Source organism: Dendrobates tinctorius, unplaced genomic scaffold (assembly GCF_039654945.1).
Source record: "Dendrobates tinctorius isolate UK_male_01 unplaced genomic scaffold, ASM3965494v1 ptg000060l, whole genome shotgun sequence".
Lineage (NCBI taxonomy): Eukaryota > Metazoa > Chordata > Amphibia > Anura > Dendrobatidae > Dendrobates > Dendrobates tinctorius.
The window spans coordinates 85,066,575-85,091,561 of NW_027361728.1; the positions used below are offsets into that span (position 1 = coordinate 85,066,575).

Here is a 24,987-nt window from a genome sequence, read left to right on the forward strand (position 1 = left end):
TGAAGACGCTAGGCTTCAAAAAAGCTATGTCAGTTCTCAGGAATATTCTGAAGACAGAGCAACCGGCAAAAGGAGATTCAGCTCACCCCAGCAGGGAAAGGCAGAATCCAGAACAGCAAGGAAAACAAAAACAAAACACAATTGCTAACAGGCAAAGCAGAAAACTTAGCTTTAGAGGAGCAGGAATCAGACTGGTGTCCTAGAAGTCCACAGAGAAATCACCCGCAGGGGAAGAATGGCCTTGGCAGCCTTATATCCAGTCCGTGACTCCACTCAGCCAGTCATCCTCATCAGGCTCAGGTGCCTGATAATCAGGCTCATTACCTTCCTTTACCAGGATAGGGAGTTCACCAGACCTCAGTGACGAAGGGGAAAATGAACTCACAACAGTACCTCCCCCTTGAGGAGGGGTCACCGAACCCTCAACCACGCCACAAGGGCGATCAGGGTGAGCCCGATGAAAGGCACGCACCAATCTTTTGGCATGAATATCAGAGGCAGAGACCCAGGAATTATCCTCCTGACCATAACCCTTCCACTTAACCAAATACTGGAGTCTCCGTCTAGCCAGACGGGAATCCAGTATTTTCTCTACCTCATATTCCATGTTACCTTCAACCAATACAGGGTCTGGAGGTGCCACCCCAGGAACAACTGGTTCAACAAACCTCTTCAACAAGGACTTATGGAACACATTATGGATTTTAAATGTGACAGGAAGCGCCAAATGAAAAGAGACCGGATTAATAATCTCCAAAATCTTGTAAGGTCCAATAAATCTAGGCTTAAACTTAGGAGAAGCTACCTTCATAGCAATATTTTTTGATGATAACCACACCATATCACCAATCTTAAACTGGGGACCAATGGTCCTATGTCGATTGGAAAACCGCTGGGCCTTTTCCTGGGAGAGAGATAACTTATCCACCACTTGGTCCCAGATCTGGTGCATTCTCTCCACCACAGTGTCAACACCTGGGCAGGCAGAAGGCTCCACCTGCCCTGAAGAAAATCGAGGATGAAAACCAAAGTTACAAAAAAAAGGTGACATCAAAGTGGCAGAACTAGCTCTATTATTTAAAGCAAATTCGGCCAAGGGCAAAAATGAAACCCAATCATCCTGATCAGCGGAAATAAAACATCTCAAATACGACTCCAAGGTCTGGTTTGTTCTCTCTGTCTGCCCATTGGTCTGAGGGTGAAAAGCAGAGGAGAAGGACAACTGAATTCCCAGCTTGGAACAGAAAGTCCTCCAAAATCTAGACACAAACTGAACTCCTCTGTCAGATACAATGTTCTCAGGAATCCCGTGTAAGCGAACCACCTGTTGCAAAAACAGGGGCACCAACTCAGAGGAAGATGGCAACTTAGGGAGTGGTACAAGATGAACCATCTTAGAGAACCTATCACAAATCACCCAAATAACAGTCGTTCTTTGAGAGACCGGCATATCAGAGATGAAATCCATTGAAATATGGGTCCATGGCCTCCTGGGGACCGGCAAAGGCATCAACAACCCACTAGAGCGAGAACAAGATTTAGACCGGGAGCTAGTCCCACAGGACTGCACAAAATTCCTGACATCATGAGACAAGGTGGGCCACCAAAAAGAGCGACTCACCAGATCTCTAGTACCAAAAATACCTGGATGACCAGCCAATGCAGAGCAATGAACTTCAGACATCACTCTCTTCTTCCACTGGCCAGGAACATACAACTTTCCACTGGGACAACGCTCAGGTTTGTCCTCCTGGAACTCTTGCAGAGCAAGTCTCAAATCGGGCGAGATGGCAGAAAGAACTAGCCCTTCGCCTAAGATGGTAGCAGGCTTGGTCACCACAGGAGAATCAGCAAAGAAACTCCTAGAGAGGGCGTCTGCCTTGACATTCTTAGTTCCAGGAAGAAAAGAGACCACAAAATCAAAACGTGTAAAAAACAAGGCCCACCTAGCCAGTCTAGGGTTCAAGCGTTTAGCCGACTCTAGGTAAATCAAATTCTTGTGGTCAGTGAGGACCACAACTTGATGTTTAGCTCCCTCCAACCAATGTCTCCACTCCTCAAATGCCCATTTCATGGCCAACAGTTCCCGATTCCCCACATCATAGGTACGTTCAGATAGAGAGAACTTTCGGGAAAAGAAAGCACAGGGATTCATTTTAGATGTTACAGGATCCTTTTGAGACAAAACAGCTCCTGCACCAATCTCAGAAGCATCCACCTCTACCTGGAGCGGGAGTGAGACATCAGGTTGCCGCAAAACCGGGGCGGAGGTAAATCTTCGCTTCAGCTCCAGAAAGGAAGCAACAGCCTCCGGAGACCAATTCAACACATCAGCACCCTTCTTAGTCAGATCAGTCAATGGCTTGGCAATACTAGAAAATTTTGCTATAAATTTCTGATAAAAATTAGCAAAACCCAAAAACTTCTGGAGGGCCTTCAAAGAAGTGGGCTGAACCCAATCATAAATGGCCTGTACCTTGGCCGGGTCCATTTCAATAGTTGACGGAGACAAAATAAATCCCAAAAATAAAATCCTCTGTACTCCAAAAAGGCATTTCGATCCTTTGACATACAGGGAATTCTCCCTCAAGATCCGGAACACAGTCCGAATATGTTCCACATGAGAATCCCAATCCTTGGAGAAGATCAAAATATCATCCAGATAGATAATCAAAAATTTATCGACAAAGTCTCGGAAAATATCGTTCATGAAGCACTGGACGACAGAAGGGGCATTAGTAAGCCCAAAAGGCATCACCAGGTACTCAAAATGTGCCTCCGGAGTATTAAACGCCGTCTTCCATTCATCCCCCTGCTTAATGCGGATAAGATTATACGCCCCCCTGAGGTCAAGCTTGGTAAACTAGCAAGCACCTCTAACTCTAGAGAATAGATCCGAAATCAGGGGTAACGGATACTGATATTTAATAGTAATTTTATTGAGGGCACGATAATCAATACAAGGCCTTAAAGAACCATCCTTTTTGGCCACAAAAAAAAACCCGGCACCTAAGGGTGAAGAGGATGGTCTAATATGACCCTTCTCCAACGCCTCCTTAATATAGGACCGCATAGCCTCGTGCTCGGGTACAGATAAATTGAAGAGCCGACCCTTGGGAAATTTACACCCCGGGCTTAGTTCAATTGCAGTCATAACTCCTATGAGGAGGCAGAGACGCAGACTCATTCTCACTAAATACATCATAAAAGTCCGCCAAATAGTCAGGAACATCATGCGACTGAGGAGAGGTGGAAAAAACCAGAGCCTCACTAAAGGCACACAGACAACCCCAACTCACCACAGACACAGATTTCCAATCCAAGACTGGATTATGAATTTGCAACCAGGGAAACTCCAGAACAACGGCATCATGCAGACCATGCAACACCAAAAATCTGCAATTTTCTTGATGGTCTGGGGTGACCCGCATGACCACCTGGGTCCAAAACTGAGGTTTATTTTTAGCCAAAGGAGTAGCATCATTCCCCCTCAAAGGGATAGGCGTCTGCAGAGGTGTCATCGGAAATCCACAACGTTTAGCAAAATCTAAGTCCATTAGGTTTAGCGCTGCTCCCGAATCCACAAAAGCCTTGGCGGAAAATGTGGACAGGGAGCAGATCAGAGTAATTGCCAGAAGAAACTTAGGTTGAACACCACCAACAGAAAACGTGTGTGCAAAGCGTTTCTCTCGTTTAGGACAAACAGAAATAATATGCGAGGCATCTCCACAGAAAAAACACAGCTTATTACGCCTTCTGAACTCCTGACGTTGCGCCTTAGACAAAACTCTATCGCATTGCATAGGTTCAGACGTCTGTTCAACCAGTGGCAACACCTCTCGTGCAATCCTGCGTTCACGTAAACGCCGATCAACCTGAATGGCTAATGACATAGAATCGTCCAGACCAGAGGGAACAGGAAGTCCCACCATAGTATCTTTTACGGCTTCTGACAAACCCTTCCGAAAGAGAGCAGCCAAGGCATTATCATTCCAGGTAGTAAGGACCGCCCACTTTCGGAACTTTTGACATTACAACTCTGCAGAATCTCGACCCTGGTTCAATGCCAACAGGGTCTTTTCAGCCTGATCAATAGCATTAGGTTCGTCATACAACAACCCCAAAGCTTGAAAGAATGCGTTCACATTAGTCAGAATAGGATCATCTGGTTTCAAAGAAAACGCCCAATCCTGGGGATCGCCACGCAGCAAAGAGATGACAATTTTAACCTGCTGCGCGGAGCTCCCTGACGAGTTAGGCTTCAAGGCAAAAAATAATTTACAATTATTTTTGAAACTCAAAAATTTAGATTGATCCCCAAAAAATACATCAGGTGTAGGAATCTTTGGTTCAGTAGCATGCGAACGAGCAAGGTAGGCGGAAATTCCCCGCACTTCCGCAGCGAGCTGCTCCACATGATCAGACAATTGCTTTATCTCCATTGAGAGAAAAAAAAATTCCCCCTACGGCCTCAGAGATATAGAGGAAAGAATATACACACACCTTTTTTTTTTTTTAACACAATTCTTTCCTGCTATTGAGCACCCTAGGATCTGCGGTATGGCGGGTGATTCTGTTATGATTGAGTCACCGTAGGAGGCAAAAACAGAAATGCTAGCTAAGTCCAGAAAACCAGAGAGGTTGGCAGCTATCGGATTGCACACCCCTGATCCTATCCACAACAACTAACAGTAGCCGTGGGGGGTTCCTACGATGCCCTAGACCCCTCGATCACAGCCGGAGAATTAAATAGGCCTAAAGAAAGGGGAAATCTAAACTGCCCCAGAGCAGACCCCAAAGCAATAGGCAGCCCCCAACATATAATGACGGTGAAGCAAGATGAAAACACTAAAACAGACAGAAAGATAGACTGAGCAAAGACGGGGCCCAAGCTAACTAGATAGGAAAGGACAGGAAGGCTGCTGTCTGCAATCCGTGAAAACCCTATGAAAATAAGAGCCAACAGACTGACCGTGAAAAAGGCCCTGAAGACGCTAGGCTTCAAAAAAGCTATGTCAGTACTCAGGAATATTCTGAAGACAGAGCAACCGGCAAAAGGAGATTCAGATCACCACAGCAGGGAAAGGCAGAATCCAGAAATGCAAGGAAAACAAAAACAAAACACAATTGCTAACAGGCAAAGCAGAAAACTTAGCTTTAGAGGAGCAGGAATCAGACTGGTGTCCTAGAAGTCCACAGAGAAATCACCTGCAGGGCAGAAGAGCGTCGGCAGCCTTATATCCAGTCCGTGACTCCACTCAGCCAGTCATCCTCATCAGGCTCAGGTGCCTGATAATCAGGCTCATTACCTTCCTTTACCAGAATAGGGAGTTCACCAGACCTCAGTGACGAAGGGGAAAATGAACTCACAACAGATGGCTAAATAAACGTCAAGTTTTAAGAATCATATCTCCTGTGGTCACTGGATACAACTCTTCTTGCACATTGGATTTCCTTACCGCCGGGACCAGGGCGGCTCCATGCGCCGATGACCAGACAAGGAACCAGGACATAACGGGATGAGCTGAACATTCTTTCTTCTATATAGAATAAGATTTGATCAGCGTGCAATCCAATGTTGTGTCAAATCGCACTCGCACCGAAAATATGACCGTCTGCATGAGCCCTAATGCTCCAGAATCCTGTCTTTAAAGGACTGGTCCACTATTGGAAAACCCTTTATGAATGGCCTCGGAGTGTTTAATAAAATGAAAAAAAAATGACAGTTCCTCCTAGATCAACGTCAGTCTCTCAACATAAAAACGTCATGCGACTGCTGCAGTCAATCAGTGTCTGCTGACAAGCTGCAGAATTCAGATTTCCCCATCAGGGCCGTTTTTGGAGGTGGTGGTGGTCTAGGAGAGAAGGATACATTTTTTGTAGCACTCTGGGACCATTTATAAGTGATTGTCCTGTCGTGGATCAACGTAATGTACGATACCCCACAGGGGCAATACGGCCACCTGAAACTACCCTATGACTTCTCATGCATTCTCATAATGAGGATCTCAAAGTAACAACATGTTTAGAAGATAATCTATTGCTAGCAGTAATATTGCCATATTAGTAATGGAGACCATTTTCACATTTCTACAAAGTTAAAATACTTCCCTTCATCATAAAGCATTAATGACTTAATCTCTGTTTAATTCCATACACATGTGGTTACTTTATAATCAAGGAACAAGCACGTAATATCAGACCTGCTGCGGCCCTGGAATCATCTGAAAGGAAAACCACACAGATTTAATTACATTTCAATAAAAATGTGCTTTGAATTAACATCGAAACTTGGATTCTTTTCTCTGATTCTAATCTCCAGACTTGACTTTCCCGGAGAGCAAAATTTAACTCGACAATTTGTTTGGATTTTGGATTAAAAAAAAAGGATACAATGGCTCCACATATAAAGAGAGCATTAAAGATGTGGTTCTGGAAAGTAAATAATGCCAGCCCCATATAACAGAAGATAAAGTTCTCCGCCAGGAAGTTCATGAATTCGAAAAGCTGAAAGTGGTGGAAAACAGAAAGAACAGAATGAGAGGTGTTACATTTACCAGTCTATGAACATGCAGACGAGTTTACATTGTTGACCATGCGCACACATGTATGACCGGATGGCTGGAAGCACAGTTGTGGAGATAATCCAATAAAGCTTGAGCTTCTCATTATAGTTACTCATTAGAGGCAGCATCAGCTTTCTGGGATTTATTACATCATACTTTCAGGTAGGTAGAGACCAAGGATCAGCTGGTGCCAAGCAGTAGACACTATAATCAGCCTACGGCCAAGCTACTATCTTCCGTGATTACAGTCTGAGTCACCAGCCAGATTATAAAGATGGGTGAAATAAGGATGAATACTGATATTTTTCCACTTATAAGACCAGGCGTAACACAGATTTCAATACCGTATTGGCCCAGATTCATCAGTATTTCTGGCGTAAAACTCTTACAGATTTTGCACAACTTTGCGTTGTGCAGAAAATGTTGCTACTTTTGGTGTTTTCACACCAGTTTCATTTAGCGCCACTAAAAATGGGTGAAGCTGGAAAGGAGCCTGGATACTCCCACTCAATCAATTCATCAAACATGGTAGCATTTATTATGCCAGAAAAACTACATCAGTCCTTGACTGGAGTGACAATTCTGGAGAGGCGCACATCACTGATTTCATGCGCCAAATTCATTAAGTGGCGTGTATCTTTTATTGAATTTGGCGCATCTTATTCCTATTTGCCCCTTGTGAATGCCTGTCTTAACGAATACGGGTCTACATCTTGTTCTTGTAAGTTGTGATGAAATGGAGGCAAGCAAGGCAATACCACAAACAATATGTATAGATACACATTCTTATATACATACCAAACTAGGTACATGATATCCTTGAAAATAGCATTAGCTAAAGAAAATATATAAGTTAGATTTTAAGCAGTTGAAATAAATGATTTAACAGGATATTCACCTTACAAAAAATTTGTGGCATATCCACAGAAAAATAAAAAATGCATGATATATAAATGTGCAGGGACCTCTTCCAAGAGTAGAAGTTCTGAGATGCCCAATTATCCCCACAGAAGTGAATAATAGTTATGAAAAATGGTAAGCAAGCAATGGTCACCTCTCAATTGACCAACACATGGAGAAAGGAATGAATTGATGAACATAGTTTATGAAACTGACACCAATCTAAAAATGTGTATGATTAGTACAGCCCTTAAAGGGAATTTGTCCATAGGATCAACTCTCCTAACAATCTATATGGTTACGTAACATAGGAAACTGAATAAAATAATACCTTGATATCGGCGATTCGATTTCTCGTTCCACAAATATCTGTGTTTTTTTTATATGTAAATGAGCTGATCAGGACTATGGGCCGGACACTTATCTGTAGGAGAATCTGCCTCCAGAGCTTATTTTAAATAAAAGTGTAAGTTACCAGTGTGATATGTAATGGCCACTCTCTGCTCTACTGATCTCACTGCAGAGCTGTACAGGTGTGATTATACCTGAAACATCTGCAGGTTCCTCTCAGCTTCAGCTTCCATCTCACAGGCAAACATGGTTGCAATATTATTGCAATACAGAAAAGCTATGAGAGCTGCAGCTGTTAACGTGTTTGTAAGAAGACAAAGTTCAGTTCTACTGTTCTGTGTTAGTTACATATTTCACACTGGTAGCTCAACTTTTTATTAAAAATAAGCTCTGGAGGCAGATTTTCATACAGATAAGTATCTGGACTATAGCCCGGCAGAACAACTACTTTATAAATAAGAAAAACATGGATTTCTCTGGAATAAGACATCGGATTGCATATATCAAGGTATAATTGTTTTCAGATTCTTATGACACATATCCATATCGACGGCTTAGGAGTCTTTATCCTACTAACAGATTACTTTTAAAATAGGTCTTATCAACTTGCTTTAGGATGCTCACAAAGACCCCTGTAAAGAATGTATTGAAATGTACATCTTATGTCACATATTTTCCTCTTGCGCACTGGCTGCTGGTAAAGAGGTATGTTTACAGTCACAGGAGATGCTGGCCACAGCTAAATGTATGTGTCAAGTGAATAGACAAAGCAATGTAAGCACAAATTTGGCATGACAGTATGCTGCAATAAATCACTTCTACAAGGACCACAAACATCTAAATGGAGCAAGAGAAGAAACTGTCATCTTCAACCACATCTGCCCCATATTACTAACTCATCCCCATCAACAACCTTTCTATTTGGATCCAAACTGCCAATGTTCCATGTAGCTAACTAACAACTTTTGGCACTATACTAGCTTACAGAACCCATTTATGAGTTAAGAATGGGAGACAACAAACAGGGGCCGTTAAAAGATATAGTAAAAATATTTTGGAATACTTTTTTTGATTAAACAGATAAGATAAGTTAAGCGATTTTTTTTCCAGTTTCAGTCTTATTTGCTTTGGATAAAAATGAATAAAAATTAAATTATATTGGTTATACTTCGGTATGATAACATAACCCCAGAAACAAAACAAAAATATGTTTGTTTGGACAAATTAAAGTACAAAAAATACACACTATATATATATATATATATAGTGTACAGACCAAAAGTTTGGACACACCTTCTCATTCAAAGAGTTTTCTTTATTTTCATGACTATGAAAATTGTAGATTCACTCTGAAGGCATCAAAACTATGAATTAACACATGTGGAATTATATAATTAACAAAAAAGTGTGAAACAACTGAAAATATGTCTTATATTCTAGGTTCTTCAAAGTAGCCACCTTTTGCTTTGATTACTGCTTTGCACACTCTTGGCAATCTCTTGATGAGCTTCAAGAGGCACTGAACAATGGCGCTATAAACAGAGCACCACACGAAGACCCCTCCACAGCCCCTACCCAGAGCACGAGCATATCATTAACTCTAAACTACAAACAGAGGTTATACAACAACCACAAGACAGATTTCATCAACTAAGGTATCATTTTTAATCAGTATAAATGACACCAACCTGACACTGTCTGTAGTTTACTGAGTACAATCTTGCTGACATGTTCCCTTTAATAATAACTAAATATGATAAAAAAATTAAATATACAGAAAACATTTAAAACATTACATACTGTAAGAGTTTTACAGTCCACATATCAGGCAGTAAAAGAATGAGACATGTCATATTAGTACTAATACTATAAAGATGAACACATACAGTGGGGCAAAAAAGTATTTAGTCAGTCAGCAATAGTGCAAGTTCCACCACTTAAAAAGATGAGATGCGTCTGTAATTTACATCATAGGTAAACCTCAACTATGGGAGACAAACTGAGAAAAAAAAATCCAGAAAATCACATTGTCTGTTTTTTTTTCATTTTATTTGCATATTATGGTGGAAAATAAGTATTTGGTCAGAAACAAGCAATCAAGATTTCTGGCTCTCACAGACCTGTAACTTCTTCTTTAAGAGTCTCCTCTTTCCTCCACTCATTACCTGTAGTAATGGCACCTGTTTAAACTTGTTATCAGTATAAAAAGACACCTGTGCACACCCTCAAACAGTCTGACTCCAAACTCCACTATGGTGAAGACCAAAGAGCTGTCAAAGGACACCAGAAACAAAATTGTAGCCCTGCACCAGGCTGGGAAGACTGAATCTGCAATAGCCAACCAGCTTGGAGTGAAGAAATCAACTGTGGGAGCAATAATTAGAAAATGGAAGACATACAAGACCACTGATCTGGTGCTCCATGCAAAATCCCACCCCGTGGGGTCAGAATGATCACAAGAACGGTGAGCAAAAATCCCAGAACCACGGCGGGGGGACCTAGTGAATGAACTGCAGAGAGCTGGGACCAATGTAACAAGGCCTACCATAAGTAACACACTACGCCACCATGGACTCAGATCCTGCAGTGCCAGACGTGTCCCACTGCTTAAGCCTGTACATGTCCGGGCCCGTCTGAAGTTTGCTAGAGAGCATTTGGATGATCCAGAGGAGTTTTGGGAGAATGTCCTATGGTCTGATGAAACCAAACTGGAACTGTTTGGTAGAAACACAACTTGTCGTGTTTGGATGAAAAAGAATACTGAGTTGCATCCATCAAACACCATACCTACTGTAAAGCATGGTGGTGGAAACATCATGCTTTGGGGCTGTTTCTCTGCAAAGGGGCCAGGACGACTGATCCGGGTACATGAAAGAATGAATGGGGCCATGTATCGTGAGATTTTGAGTGCAAACCTCCTTCCATCAGCAAGGGCATTGAAGATGAAACGTGGCTGGGTCTTTCAACATGACAATGATCCAAAGCACACCGCCAGGGCAACGAAGGAGTGGCTTCGTAAGAAGCATTTCAAGGTCCTGGAGTGGCCTAGCCAGTCTCCAGATCTCAACCCAATAGAAAACCTTTGGAGGGAGTTGAAAGTCCGTGTTGCCAAGCGAAAAGCCAAAAACATCACTGCTCTAGAGGAAATCTGCATGGAGGAATGGGCCAACATACCAACAACAGTGTGTGGCAACCTTGTGAAGACTTACAGAAAACATTTGACCTCTGTCATTGCCAACAAAGGATATATCACAAAGTATTGAGATGAAATTTTCTTTCTGACCAAATACTTATTTTCCACCATAATATGCAAATAAAATGAAAAAAAAACAGACAATGTGATTTTCTGGATTTTTTTTTCTCAGTTTGTCTCCCATAGTTGAGGTCTACCTATGATGTAAATTACAGACGCCTCTCATCTTTTTAAGTGGTGGAACTTGCACTATTGCTGACTGACTAAATACTTTTTTTCCCCACTGTATGTCAAGTTGATTGAAGCTGTTACAATTAAATTAATTAACTAGCTAATTACTGTCACACTAGTTTATATGAATATTACTTTCTATTACATAATTATTATTCGTTTACATCCCAGCCATAACTCAAGTTTACAAATTGACCTTAGGACACAAATAAGTTACCTTTTGTGCTGTAAAAGTTACTGTAACAATTGGTATCTGCGAGGCTTTGTCACGTCTCCTATGTAACGAAAGCTAATTCCTTATCTCACCGGAACACACATCTCTCACCAATAACTCCTGCCGTTTAGTAGATGGCAACTGCTTAATTGTTTTGCTTTCTTGAAATTCTAGGTTTTATTTCCAACTGAGATCATTACTTGCCTTTCAAGATCAAAACAGTCATCTCTTCAATTTAACGTGACGCCACAATGTTTATATTCCCAACATTGATGAACAGCAGTAAGAGATTATGGCAGAATACAGCGTCCACAGAAAAATGAAGAACATAAAGTGAAGACATCCAAACACTGATATTGTACTCGAGACATGGTGTTTTGGCCATTTAAGTTCAGTGGTGGCACAAGTGTGGGAGAAAGTAGCTTGCTTGTCCTCTTATGTGAGCTTTCTTTAAAATCAATATGCTTGGTTTTGATTATAACTGCATGAAATGCAGTCCAGCAGGCTTGCACTTCATCAATCTTCATCTCAGCACTGGGACAGCCAATATCTTTTCTGAGTGCCCACAGTGGCCATAGTCTGTCTGCTCTACATGTCCTCTCACCGATTTGCTTACGCACTGAACAATGGCGTTATACTGTACTAGAGAGGAAAATAAATACAAATAAATAAACGGAGTCAGATGATCAAGTTGTTGAGTGCAGCGTTTATTCATCTATTTCTCCTGGAACCAAGATCTTTCTGAAGTCTGGGCAAATCTACCACGTTCTACCATAGCCATAGTGTTCACATGTGCAGACTTTTCCTTGGTGAACTTGACTCTTGCAGCTGATGGTTTATCCCCTTTCTGCCATTGGATGTACTATCCTGTCCATGTGTCCTGGGACTTACTGATGTGCCTAAACCGAGTGTCAGCTGTGAGAATCAGCTGACACCAGGCCGCGATCAGCCGTGCTCCCCCCATGAGTGCGGCTGATCGCGTATGACGTACTATCCCATCATTGGGCATTCAAGACCAGGGTACCTGGACGAGATAGTATGTCATATGTCAGAAAGGGGTTAAATAACTGTAAAATATTTAAAAAATAATAAAAGTAATATTAAAAAAAATCAATATTTATTCCATCAATAAATAAATATTTGAATTAAAAAAAATCTAAACAATAAAACTACACATATTTGGTATCACCGCATCCGTAACGACCCGACATATAAAACTGTCCGACGAGTTAATCCCTTTAGCGAACACAATTAAAAAAACAAGGCAAAAAAACAATGCTTTATCATCATACTGCCGAACAAAAAGTGGAATAACACGCGTTCAAAAAGACGGATATAAATAAGCGTGGTACAGCTGAAAATGTCATCTTTTTATGCAAAACAAGCTGCCATATAGCTCCATCACAACAAAAATAAACAAGTTATAGCTCTTAGAATAAAGGGATGCAAAAATAATTATTTTTCATATAAAATAGTTTTTATTATATAAAATAGTTTTTATTGTATAAAAGTGCCAAAACATAAAAAAAATGATATAAATGAGGTATCGCTGTAATCGTACTGACCCGAAGAATAAAACTGCTTTATCAATTTTACCACACGCGGAACGGTATAAACGCCCCCCCCAAAAGAAATTCATGAATTGATGGTTTTTGTTCATTTTGCCACCCAAAAATAGTAATAAAAAGCAATAAAAAAATGTCATGTGATGGTGATTCAAAAACTATTCTTTGCAATAAAAAGTGTCTTTTAGTGTGACAGCTGCCAAACATAAAAACCCGCTATAAATCCCACTATAAATAGTAAATCAAACCCCCATTTTTCACGCCCTTAGTTAGGGAAAAATAATAAAATTAAAAAATTGTATTTATTTCCATTTTCCCATTAGGGTAAGGGTTGGGGCTAAAGTTAGGATTACGATTACGATTGGGATTAGGGTTAGGGTTGGGATTAGGGTTGGGATTGTGGTTAGGGTTATGGTTAGGGTTGGGATTAGGGTTAAGGTTGGAGTTAAAATTGAGGGGTTTCCACTGTTTAGTAACATCAGGGGCTCTCTAAACACGAGATGGCGTCTGATCTCAATTCCAGACAATTTTGCATTGAAAAGTCAAACGGCGCTCCTTCCCTTCCTAGCTCTTCCATGCGCCAAAACAGTGGTTTACCTGCATATATGGGGTATCTGTGTACTCGGGAGAAATTGCAAAACATCTTTTGGGGTCCAATTTCTCCTGTTACCCTTGGTGAAATAAAAAAATTGGATTTGAAGTAATTTTTTTGTGTAAAAAGTTAAATGTTCATTGCAAAATTTTCGACAAATTTCCGTTTTTGCTGTAGTTCTATGTAGACTGAACTTTCTACTGAGAATATGCGAGATTTCATTAGGAGGAGGCCAGTGAAAAGAGCTGTTAATCAAGCCAAATGGGAGGAGATAGAGTTTGCCGCCTGAAGACGCTTGGACTCATTAAATCCGGCAAAGCAAAAGTGATTATAGAATCATTTTGGGATGGATCTACAAAGTAAGTGCATCATCCTCATTAGAACTGAGTGATCTATTTTATTAAATTGCTGGATGTGAAACAGATTCTACTTGCTACAGGTTGAAGCAAGAAGTCAGTTTAACATACAGATGGAGAAACTATAGTTTTAAATAGTGTAGGAACGGGACTGCAACACAAAGAGCATAGATGGCATGGCGTATTACGCGATTAAAAAAAGACATCTGATAAGCTGGAATTTGTCATCTCTGTAGTCTCAAATCTCTTGAAATATGCTTTATAAAGGACTTTTAATCTATTTTTCATGTTGAACTGGACATATGATGTAGTAGTGACTGCAAAGCAAAATAAAACTTTTTTCTTTTAAATTTTGCTTCTCCGTTGCGGAGATATTAGCAATAAAATATATAGAACACAATGAGTTGACTTTTGTTATGTTCAAGTGGGTGTTATCAAATACTTATTGCAGGGGGACATTATGGACTGGGGTCAGTGTGAGGGAGGACATTATGGAGAGAGTGTAAGGAGTATATTGTGGAGAGGGGCAGTGTGCGGGTGATATTATTCACAGGGGCTGCGTGGGGTTATATTATGGAGAGGCACAGTAAGTAAGGGGAAAGTTTGTGCAGGAAGCACTGCAAGGGTAAGTAATTATTAAGGAGTTTAGCACCGCAGATCTTTTTATTCATGGGACAGTATAATGATACTTTGATTTTTAAGGGCACCGTGTTGGGATGTGCTGCAGAAAGCCGAAAAAAAAGGAAAGTTTGAAGAGAAATCTCATCAAGCTATCTGTGCTTATGACAAACTGGTTGGAGACAAGAAGGATGGGAATGGCTTCAATCAAAGAAGATATTATATATAAGATATCTGGATATAAATGTTTATTTGTTATACTAACTATGTTTCATCAGTACTGTGGTTGCTATATATTCCGCAGTCTGACGATGGCTGGTAACAATAACTTCCAGTGTCTTCTTACCATTGTTAAGGACACAATGAAAGTTGCAGGCTCAGGTTATACATATATAGGGTTGCCTTGAAACTGCAGTTGATCACTGTACAATCCTTGGTGATGTATTCATGTACTGATGGTCGTCTTAGTGATGTATTCATGTACTGATGGTGGTTCTGGCACTATATCGCACTGTTCATTCTGGTGCTGCATTCCTGTACTGATTATGGTTCTGGTGCTGCATTCATGTGCTGATGGTGTTTCTGAACATGTAGCAAACCATAAAGTGCTTTCAGGTTAAAACTGAAAAATCCTCAAAACTTACTTTTGAGAATATGAGGAGGATTTAACTGAGTTTCTGTTCAAAAAATTCAGTGTAAGTTTGGGTGTTCAAACTAACTTTTTGGACGATAAACTCTCCAAAACTTTTTAAAATACTCAAAACTTGGCTTTGATGATTTATTAATGTACTGACAGTGATTCTGTTGTTGTATTCATATAAGTACCATTTGTATTTTTGTGGCCCTTCAGATTGGTTCAGTATGGCAATTGGATAAAAAAAAAATTGTGCGCTCCTGACGTAAATATGCAGTATTACATTCACTAGGCAGTAGCTAACTGCTGTGGATTCAGGAATACATTGTGTGATTTTATTACACTTTTTGCTTAGCTTCTCAGCAAAAATGTTATGTTTCACCAAAATAAGTTTGCTTTATACTGTACAATCCAACTATGTACAGCAGATTATTTTTAACACTACATAGGAAAAAAAAGAGAACAGAAAAAAAATTATGATGAACATAAATCAGAGGTACGCTTGGTATTCTATTATGCCTCACTTCCAGTATGGATATTAAAAAAAAATCAACTGTAGAAATCAATGCTAAAAGTAAACATGATATAAACAGTGTCCTGTAGAAATCTGGCAGAGAACACAGACTTAAATCTGTTGATCGGTTAATAAGTCAATTTTTTGCTGGGTTGCAGGGCCAGGCATATTGGAGACAAGCTTAAAAGGGTTGTCCGCTTTTAAGCGACAAGTCAGCAGAACAGATACACATGAAAAACAGCAAGCATCAATCTTTGGCAAGTTTACTTCTTGTCTGCAAGGTTGACCGGCGGAATATTGTTGTGTGATGTCTTTTTGAAAAGATACTTTAAAAAAAAAAACTTTTCCATTTACCATGATGGGAAGTAAAACGAGGATTTGTAGTAGCTTAAGGATTGAAATAGAAAAAACTCTCTACCTTTCAATCAAATCAATTTGAGATCAAACAGAAAAACATTGGCAGGAGGATTGAATATAGGCTGGGACAGCCCATAGCTATGCTTTAGTAAGAAGGCACCGGGAAGAGCGCTAGGTAAAGCACACAGTTGCTGCCCATTGCCTTTCATCAGGTGTCACTACAGAAAGCGAGAGTGAATTAAAAGCCCAGTTCTGTATTCTGCACCTATAGAGCGTTATACAAACGGACATATGATGAAACAGAGATCAAAGGGAGCTGAGCACCTGCTTCTCACCTCTCGCTTTATAATTCTACCGTAATCTGCCGGTCTATCATTCGGCAGCTTTCTACTCACACCACTTACATCTCATTTTTGAATCCTGATTTTCCTTTTCTAACCTACAAAAAGCCTTTAAAGTTTCAAACTGTTCCACTCCTCTTCATACTTCTGGCTGTGTCTGTCCTAGTTCATTGGAAATCTGTCTTACTTTAAACTATTTCTTAGATCTTTCAACGTTCTACTGTATTTCTTTCTGTATTTTCTCCGGCTGCACCCTACTGAATAACTAATCAAAATGCACGTGGGCATCAAATTAAAGAGCAGCGCTCCTCAACTCCCTTTATGTTCATCTATTTTTAAATGGGATCTCTGTAGGGTCTCCTCCACTCCAGGGAGAGACCAAGACGGACGTCTCCACTTTTAAGTTACTATGAATTTTTTTTAAGGACTCTAATATTTCACTATACAAAATCAATGTGGTGACAACCATTGAAAGGCTACAAAGCACATCGCAATCAGCGGGTGTCATGCAGACACATATAGCACATGCTATTTCAAAACAGTGCCACGTTTCTAGATGTATCAACTCAGGAGAAAAAGTAAGTAAAATGTATCCAGGCAGGTAAGAAATCAGGTGTCCAGGAGCTAGTGGGATTTAGGCTTTGCTCACAATGGTGTTTTGCTTACATTCTGAAGCATCGCAGTGTTTTTAATGGCTAGAATACTGTAGTCTGCAGCAGTGGCGTAGCAAGAGACTAAGGCTGTGTGCACACGCTGCAGATTCTGCTGTGGAATCTTTCGCGCAGATTTTGCTAAATCCGCAGGTAAAATGACCTGCGTTTTACCTGCAGATTTAGTGCAGTTTTTGTGCAGTTTTTGTGTGGATTTCCCCTGTAGTTTTACACCTGCGGATTTCTATAATGTAGCAGATGTAAAACTGCAGCAGAACTGCACAAAAGAAGTGACATGCTGCAGTTTTAAATCCGCACCAAATCTGCGCGGAAAAATCTGCAGCATGTGCACAGCATTTTTTGTTTAACATAGCCTTAAATGGTACTGTACATCACTTGCAGTTCTGCAGGGTAAAATCTGCTGCAGAACTGCAGAAGAATCCGCACCGTGTGCACATACCCTTATGGACCCCAAGGCAAAATTTGGATCTGCCCACACCCACCAGCAATACAATCATATAGCTACTGAATAACAATTATCACTATACTGTTATTGATCAATTTTTTCTATAACAGGACCAATATTACCAATAACACAATACAAAAGCAAAATAATGTCACCACACCATGACCATATATTACCGCCACATCGGGTCTGAAAATAACCACCATCCTGTTACCTAATAAAGCTGTCCCATCTGTCTTTTTTTAATGAAATGTGTTTATAGGTGTATGTAATATAGAGTGAGTGCACTAATATAATCACCTACCGCTGCTCTCTCTGGGATCCAGCGTTCTTCTTCTCCCTCTTCTCAGAGATGTCACCTCTCTGCAGACTCTCCGGCTCACGTTGCACTCTGCGTGGCTTTTACAATATATGCCTATAGAGCATTAGAACGGGGCTAGTTCATCTGGTGCACACCTGAATAGCTGGACGGCTCCACACACAAGCTGCTTAGCATCTTTGCCTATGTTGCCATCAACACTGGAATGGCAGCAAGTGTAAGAACCTGTGACGGCACCCAATCATTTCATTGCCTGTCAGTGTTAAAGTGATCCTGTCATATCAAAAACGCTATTAATCTGTAGATATGGGGTCAATCTGCAGGTTAATAGTGTTCTAAAGCCGCGAGGCTACCACACTGAAAACTTGGCTACTGGGAGGTAAAGAACTGGCAGAGTTTAGCTTTCAGCCATAGAGGCCGCTCAATCACCACTCACGCTGTGGTACTGACTGACAGCCAGCTTAGCATTGATGCACTGCTAAGCCCCGCTGTCACTCAGTGTTGGGACGTGGTTACAGCTGTAACTCACTGTGCACTGAGCGGTGATTGATGCGCCTCTATGACTGAAAGCCGGCGGATGCTGGGTGGAATAAAGTTAGTTTCCTCTTGGTAGTGGGGCTTTTTGTGCAGTGGCCGGGCAGATTAAGAACAATGCTAACCTACAGGTTATTCCCATATCAGCGTTTTTTGAAATGACAGGTTCTCTTTAAGCAAATAAAAGTGTCAATTGTTATTGGAAGGAGCCTTCAGTAGTCTTGTTGATTACAGAGTGCAGGGCGCCTTTTATTTATTGCTCTTTCTTTTTCCTTATGTGATAAGTTTTGGTTTTTGATTGGAAGGCAAGTAAAAGATCAAAAAATAATAAGGAGCTTTCCCTGCATATTCTGGGGTACTTGAAAAAACTGATACAAATTGCTCAATAAAAAATACATTTGTCATTTGTACACAGTGCTGTTTTCCACCCGTCTCAGCAGGGGTCCTCCTACTCGCTTTCTACAGTAGATTATTGCGCAGTCAACTATTTGCATCTTTAGAACGTAGCAGATAATTGGCAATGTATGGCAAGGCAAAACTAAAAAGGCTAAAAGGGGTTTCTTCCACAACACTGTATAAATGTAATGTGTAAGGTTTCAAGCAACACAAAAAGGGTCTCAAATCATAATTCAAGACTGCAGGATTTTTATCCATATTGCACAGAGCTGAAAAACGGTAAAACTCCTTTAATATGGCATTCACGTAAGATTTCTGTATTACTAACATTTACAAATTGCATAATTTAAAACCATGGCTGATTTGATTAAAAAAAAAAAAGAAGCGAACCAATAATTTGTATTTCAATTTCATTACGTTCTATTCCTCAAGGCTCTACAAGTAAAGGCAATCTTTATGAAATATCTGGTTATTGGACAGTGATGAAGATGAAAAATCTGTATAGAAGAACATCAGGAGCTAAAAGTGCTTTTCTGTAATGTGACGAGGGGTTCACATAATTTCCTCCACTATCTCCTACCAATATACACTCACTGGCCACTTTATTAGGTACACCATGCTAGTAAGGGGTTGGACCCCCTTTTGCCTTCAGAACTGCCTCAATTCTTCGTGGCAGAGATTCAACAAGGTGCTGGAAGCATTCCTCAGAGATTTTGGACCATATTGACATGATGGCATCACACAGTTGGCGCAGATTTGTCGGCTGCACATCCCTGATGCGAATCTCCCGTTCCACCACATCCCAAAGATGCTCTATTGGATTGAGATCTGGTGACTGAGGAGGCCATTTGAGTACAGTAAACTCATTGTCATGTTCAAGAAACCAATCTGAGATGATTCGAGCTTTATGACATGGCGCATTATCCTGCTGAAAGTAGCCATCAGATGTTGGGTACATTGTGGTCATAAAAGGATGGACATGGTCAGCAACAATACTCAGGTAGGCTGTGGCATTGCAACGATGCTCAATTGGTACCAAGGGGCCCAAAGAGTGCCCAGAAAAAATTCCCCACACCATGACACCACTACCACCAGCCTGAACCGTTGATACAAGGCAGGATGGATCCATGCTTTCATGTTGTTTACGCCAAATTCTGACCCTACCATCCGAATGTCGCAGCAGAAATCGAGACTCATCAGACCAGGCAACGTTTTTCCAATCTTCTACTGTCCAATTTCGATGAGCTTGTGCAAATTGTAGCCTCAGTTTCCTGTTCTTAGCTGAGAGGAGTGGTACCCAGTGTGGTCTTCTGCTGCTGTAGCCCATCTGCCTCAAAGTTCGACGCACTGTGCGTTCAGAGATGCTCTTCTGCCTACCTTGGTTGTAACGGGTGGCAATTTGAGTCACTGTTGCCTTTCTATCAGCTCGAACCAGTCTGCCCATTCTCCTCTGACCTCTGGCATCAACATGGCATTTCTGGCCACAGAACTGCCGCTCACTGGATTTTTTTTCTTTTTCGGACCATTCTCTGTAAACCCTAGAGATGGTTGTGCGTGAAAATCCCAGTAGATCAGCAGTTTCTGAAATTCTCAGACCAGCCCTTCTGGCACCAACAATCATGCCATGTTCAAAGGCACTCAAATCACCTTTCTTCCCCATACTGATGCTCGGTTTGAACTGCAGGAGATTGTCTTGACCATGTCTACATGCCTAAATGCACTGAGTTGCCGCCATGTGATTGGCTGATTAGAAATTAAGTCTTAACACACAGTTGGACAGGTGTACCTAATAAAGTGGCCAGTGAGTGTATATTTCCCACTATCTCCTACCAATATATATTTATATATGAACAAAGCAGCATTAGACAAAGGCCAACACTATAATAAAACATCAAAATTACCGTATATACTCGTGCATAAGCCGAGATTTTCAGCCCATTTTTTGGGCTGAAAGTCCCTCTCTCGGCTTATATGCGAGTCATAAGTTAGGGGGTCGGCGGGGGAGGGGGAGCGGGGGTGTCAGATCATACTGACCCCCCGGTGTGTCTCTGCAGCCCCCCTGCTTGTCACACGGTCTCAGGGGCCTGCCTTCAGCGGTCACGTGGTACCGCTCATTAAAGACATGAATATGCGCATATTCATGTCTTTCATGAGCGGTATCACGTGACCATGGAAGGCAGGTGCCAGAGACCGTGGGAGAAGGGCGCTGCAGAGACCGCGCCAGGGGGGTGAGTATATGTGATATTCACCTGTCCCCATTCCCACACTGCTCGCCGCTGCCTGCTGCATCCTCTGTCAGTGATGTTCAGGTCAGAGGGCGCAGTGACGTAGTTAGTGCGCGCCGCGCCCTCTGCTGCCTGAATGTCACTGACAGACTACGTTGCAGATAGCGGCAAGCAGTGTGGGAACGGGGACAGGTGAATATCTCAGGTGCCGGGGCCCTGAGCCAGCAGCGACATCGGCACCTGACCACCAGCGACGGAGAGGTGAATATGTAATTTTTTTATTTTGCTTGCAGCAGCAGCGGCATATGGAGATTATTCTATGGAGCATCTTATGGGGGCAGAATATGGGGGCATATTCTATGGAGCATCTTATGGGGGGCACATCCTATTGGGCATCTTATGGGGGCCTATTCTATGGAACATCTTATGGGGGCATATTCTATGGGGCATCTTATGGGGGCCTATTCTATGGAGCATCTTATGGGGGTCTATTCTATGGAGCATCTTATGGGGGCCTATTCTATGGGGGCCAATTCTATGGAGCATCTTATGGGGGCCTACTCTATGGAGCATCTTATGGGGGCCTATTCTATGGAGCATCTTATGGGGGCTTATTCTATGGGGCATCTTATGGGGGCCTATTCTATGGAGCATCTTATGGGGGCCTATTCTATGGGGCATCTTATGAGGGCATATTCTATGGAGCATCTTATGGGGGCCTATTCTATGGGGCATCTTATGGGGCCTATTCTATGAGGCATCTTATGGGGGCATATTCTATGAGGCATCTTATGGGGGCATATTCTGTGGGGCATCTTATGTGGGCCTATTCTATGGAGCATCTTATGAGGGCATATTCTATGGAGCATCTTATGGGGGCATATTCTATGGAGCATCTTATGTGGGCATATTCTATGGGGCAGCATATGGGGCATAATCTATGGAAAATCTTATGGGGCCATAACCTTTATGGAGCAGCATATGGGGCATATTATTCTATGGAGCATCTTATGGGGCCATTATTAACCTTTATGGAGAATTATATGGGGTGTATTTTGTATGGAGCATCTTATGGGGCCATCATGAACTGTATGGAGCATTATATGGGGCTCCAGATTCAATATGGATATTCAAAAACATTTAACCTACTGATGTCTCAATTAGTTTTACTTTTACGGGTATCTATTTTTATTTTTGAAATTTACCAGTAGCTGCTGCATTTTCCCCTCTAGGCTTATACGCAAGTCAATAAGTTTTCCCAGTTTTTTGTGGCAAAATTAGGGGGGGTCGGCTTATACACGGGTCTGCTTATACACGAGTATATATGGTACATAAACACATCCATCTCTTTACTGACATTCTCTCCACTGTATAACTCAAAAGCAGTACAAACACGTAAGGCGAAGTATTACAAAGTTAGGAAATATTGTATGTTTTCTAATAAGTTATGTAGAATTGAATTCTGAAAGATTTTTTATGCACATTATGTCAAATTATGCCACTGTGGGCCACCAAATTTATAAAGAGGATTAAAAGTTGCCATGGTCCATCATGCAATGTAATACTGTAATGGGGGGTGCACTGTTGGGCTACGTTAACTAATAAAGAAAATCATCAAGAGTGTCATCCTGAAAATGAAGATTTTTTTCTCTTATTACATTTTTTAGCAGCAGCTATTAATCATTTACAAGACTATTTACAGTTTCCTAAGGTAAAGATTTGCGACAGATCTGTAAAAATCGGATGTTATACATATGGAATCCCAGATAAGAATGGGCGATTCTCATCTGACACAAGGAAGAAACTAGAGCAGGCTACAATTTTTTTCAAATACAAAACAATCCAGCCAGGGGTGGACACAGACTGTAGTGGGTCCCTGTGCAAGAAATTTTTCGGGCCCCCCCGACCTTCATAGGGCAACAAAGTTATTTGTTATTTGCTGTTATCTAATATTGAAGCTATGCAGGGCTGGATATATCTGTAGGGTGATGCTGGGCTGTATTTATTATTTGCCTTATGCAGCCTCCAAATTATATATACAGGCCAGCACAGCCTCCAATTAACATATATAGCCCACTAGCCGAGCATTGCCTCTAGTTGTTAATATATACAGCCCAGCACAGCCTCCAAATAAAATATGGTATACAGCCCAGCATAGCCTTCAGTTAATATATACAGCCCAGCACAGCATCCAAATAACATATACAGCCCAACATAGCCTCCAGTTAATATATACAGTCCAGCAGTAGCCTTCAGGTAATATAAACAGCGCCCAGCACAGCCTCCAGGTAATATATACAGCCCAGCACAGCCTCCACTTAATATATACAGCCCAGCAAAGCCTTCAGGCAATATATACAGCCCACCACAGCCTCCAGGTGATATATACAGCCCAGCATAGCCTCCACTCCAGGTAATATATACAGTCCAGCATAGCTTGAAGGTAATACAGTCCAGCATAGCCTTCAGGTAATATATACAGCCTCCAGGTAATATATACAGCCCAGCATAGCCTCTAAATAACATATATAGCCCAAAACAGCCTCCAGGTAATATATATATATAAGCACCCCCATTTCCCTTTGTTTCATAATTCTCTCCCCCATATGCGGTCTACTTTTGGCATAGTGCTTCTCGCCCTATGTGATCCCCCAGTTTATGCTGCTTCTCACCATGCGGCCCCCCAGTTTATGCTGCATCTCCCCCTATGTGGGCCACCCGATTCATGTTTCTTCTCCCCCCATGAGCCGCCCCATTCATGAGCAGCCAAGCATCTCCCCCAGAGGCCCCCTCATTCACGAGCAGCCATGATTCTCCCCAGGGGCCCCCCCATTCATGAGCAGCCAAGGCCATGCTTATCCCCACGCCAGGGGTCCCCCCATTCATGAGCAGCCAGGCCATGCTTCTCTCCAGGCCAGGGCCCCTGTGGCGCTCCACATGGTAAATTTGAATAGGTAAATAATTAGCCATACCTCCCAACTTTTGAAGAAGGGAAAGAGGGACAAAGGCACGCACCGCCTCAAATTTAAGGCCATGCCCCTGCCCACACTCATTTTGTGACTAGTCACACCCATGTCCACGCCCAACTCCACCCATTTAGCACTGCTGATCACACTGACTGGTACTGGGAGCATAGTGGCTGGCATTATGGGCACAATGGCTGGTACTGTGAGAGAAAGAAAAAAAAGAAAGATTAGAGAGAAAGAAAGAACAAAGAGAGAGAAAGAAAAAGAGAGAGAAAGACAGAACAGAGACTAAGAAAGAGAGAGAAAGAAAGAAACAGAGAGGGAGAAAGAAAGAAAGAAATAAGGAAAGATTCTATAGCAGCCCGGCTCCCATTGTAATGCCCACCTGAGCCTCCCGGTGCAGGACATATCATGATCCGCACACATGGCCGGCATCCCTGATTCCAAGGCAATCCTGCTGTCCGCGCTGTCGGAGGACATGGTGATGGATCTGAAGCATTCCTGGTTCCGTCACAATCACCTCATGAAATTACCTCATTACAGGTCAGCTTCCAGCACATCACTTCCGGTGGAACGTCATGTGCGAGTTTTAAAGTGCTCCTCGTGGCTCCTACATGTACTCCTGTGTTCTTGGGAAAAACCCACTTTGTATGCCTCGTACACACTTGGCTCCACTCTGTACATCTAGTGCACACATGGCTCCACTCCGTACACACACGGCTCCGCATACCCCATACATACGCGGCTCCGCTCCGTACACCAAGTACACACACGACTCTGCTCCGTACACACGCAGCTCTACTCCCCACACCTCGTACACACGCGATTACGCTCCGTACACCTCGTACACACGCAGCTCCACTCCTTACACCTCGTACACACGCGGCTCCTCTCTGTACACCTCGTACACACGCGGCTCTGCTCCGTACACCTCGTACACACGCAGCTCCGCTCCCCACACCTCGTACACACGCGGCTCTGCTCCGTACACCTCGTACA

General features: G+C 42.0%; 1 protein-coding gene across 1 annotated transcript in view; it reads right to left on the reverse strand.

The window, feature by feature from the left end:
- SLC9A9 (solute carrier family 9 member A9) overlaps window positions 1–24,987 on the reverse strand; it is a 1,175,932-nt gene that overhangs the window by 562,590 nt on the left and 588,355 nt on the right. The window contains exon 10 of the mRNA XM_073579113.1: window positions 6,394–6,507. Coding sequence (XP_073435214.1) covers window positions 6,394–6,507 — 114 coding nt within the window. The remainder of the gene's footprint in view (window positions 1–6,393; window positions 6,508–24,987) is intronic.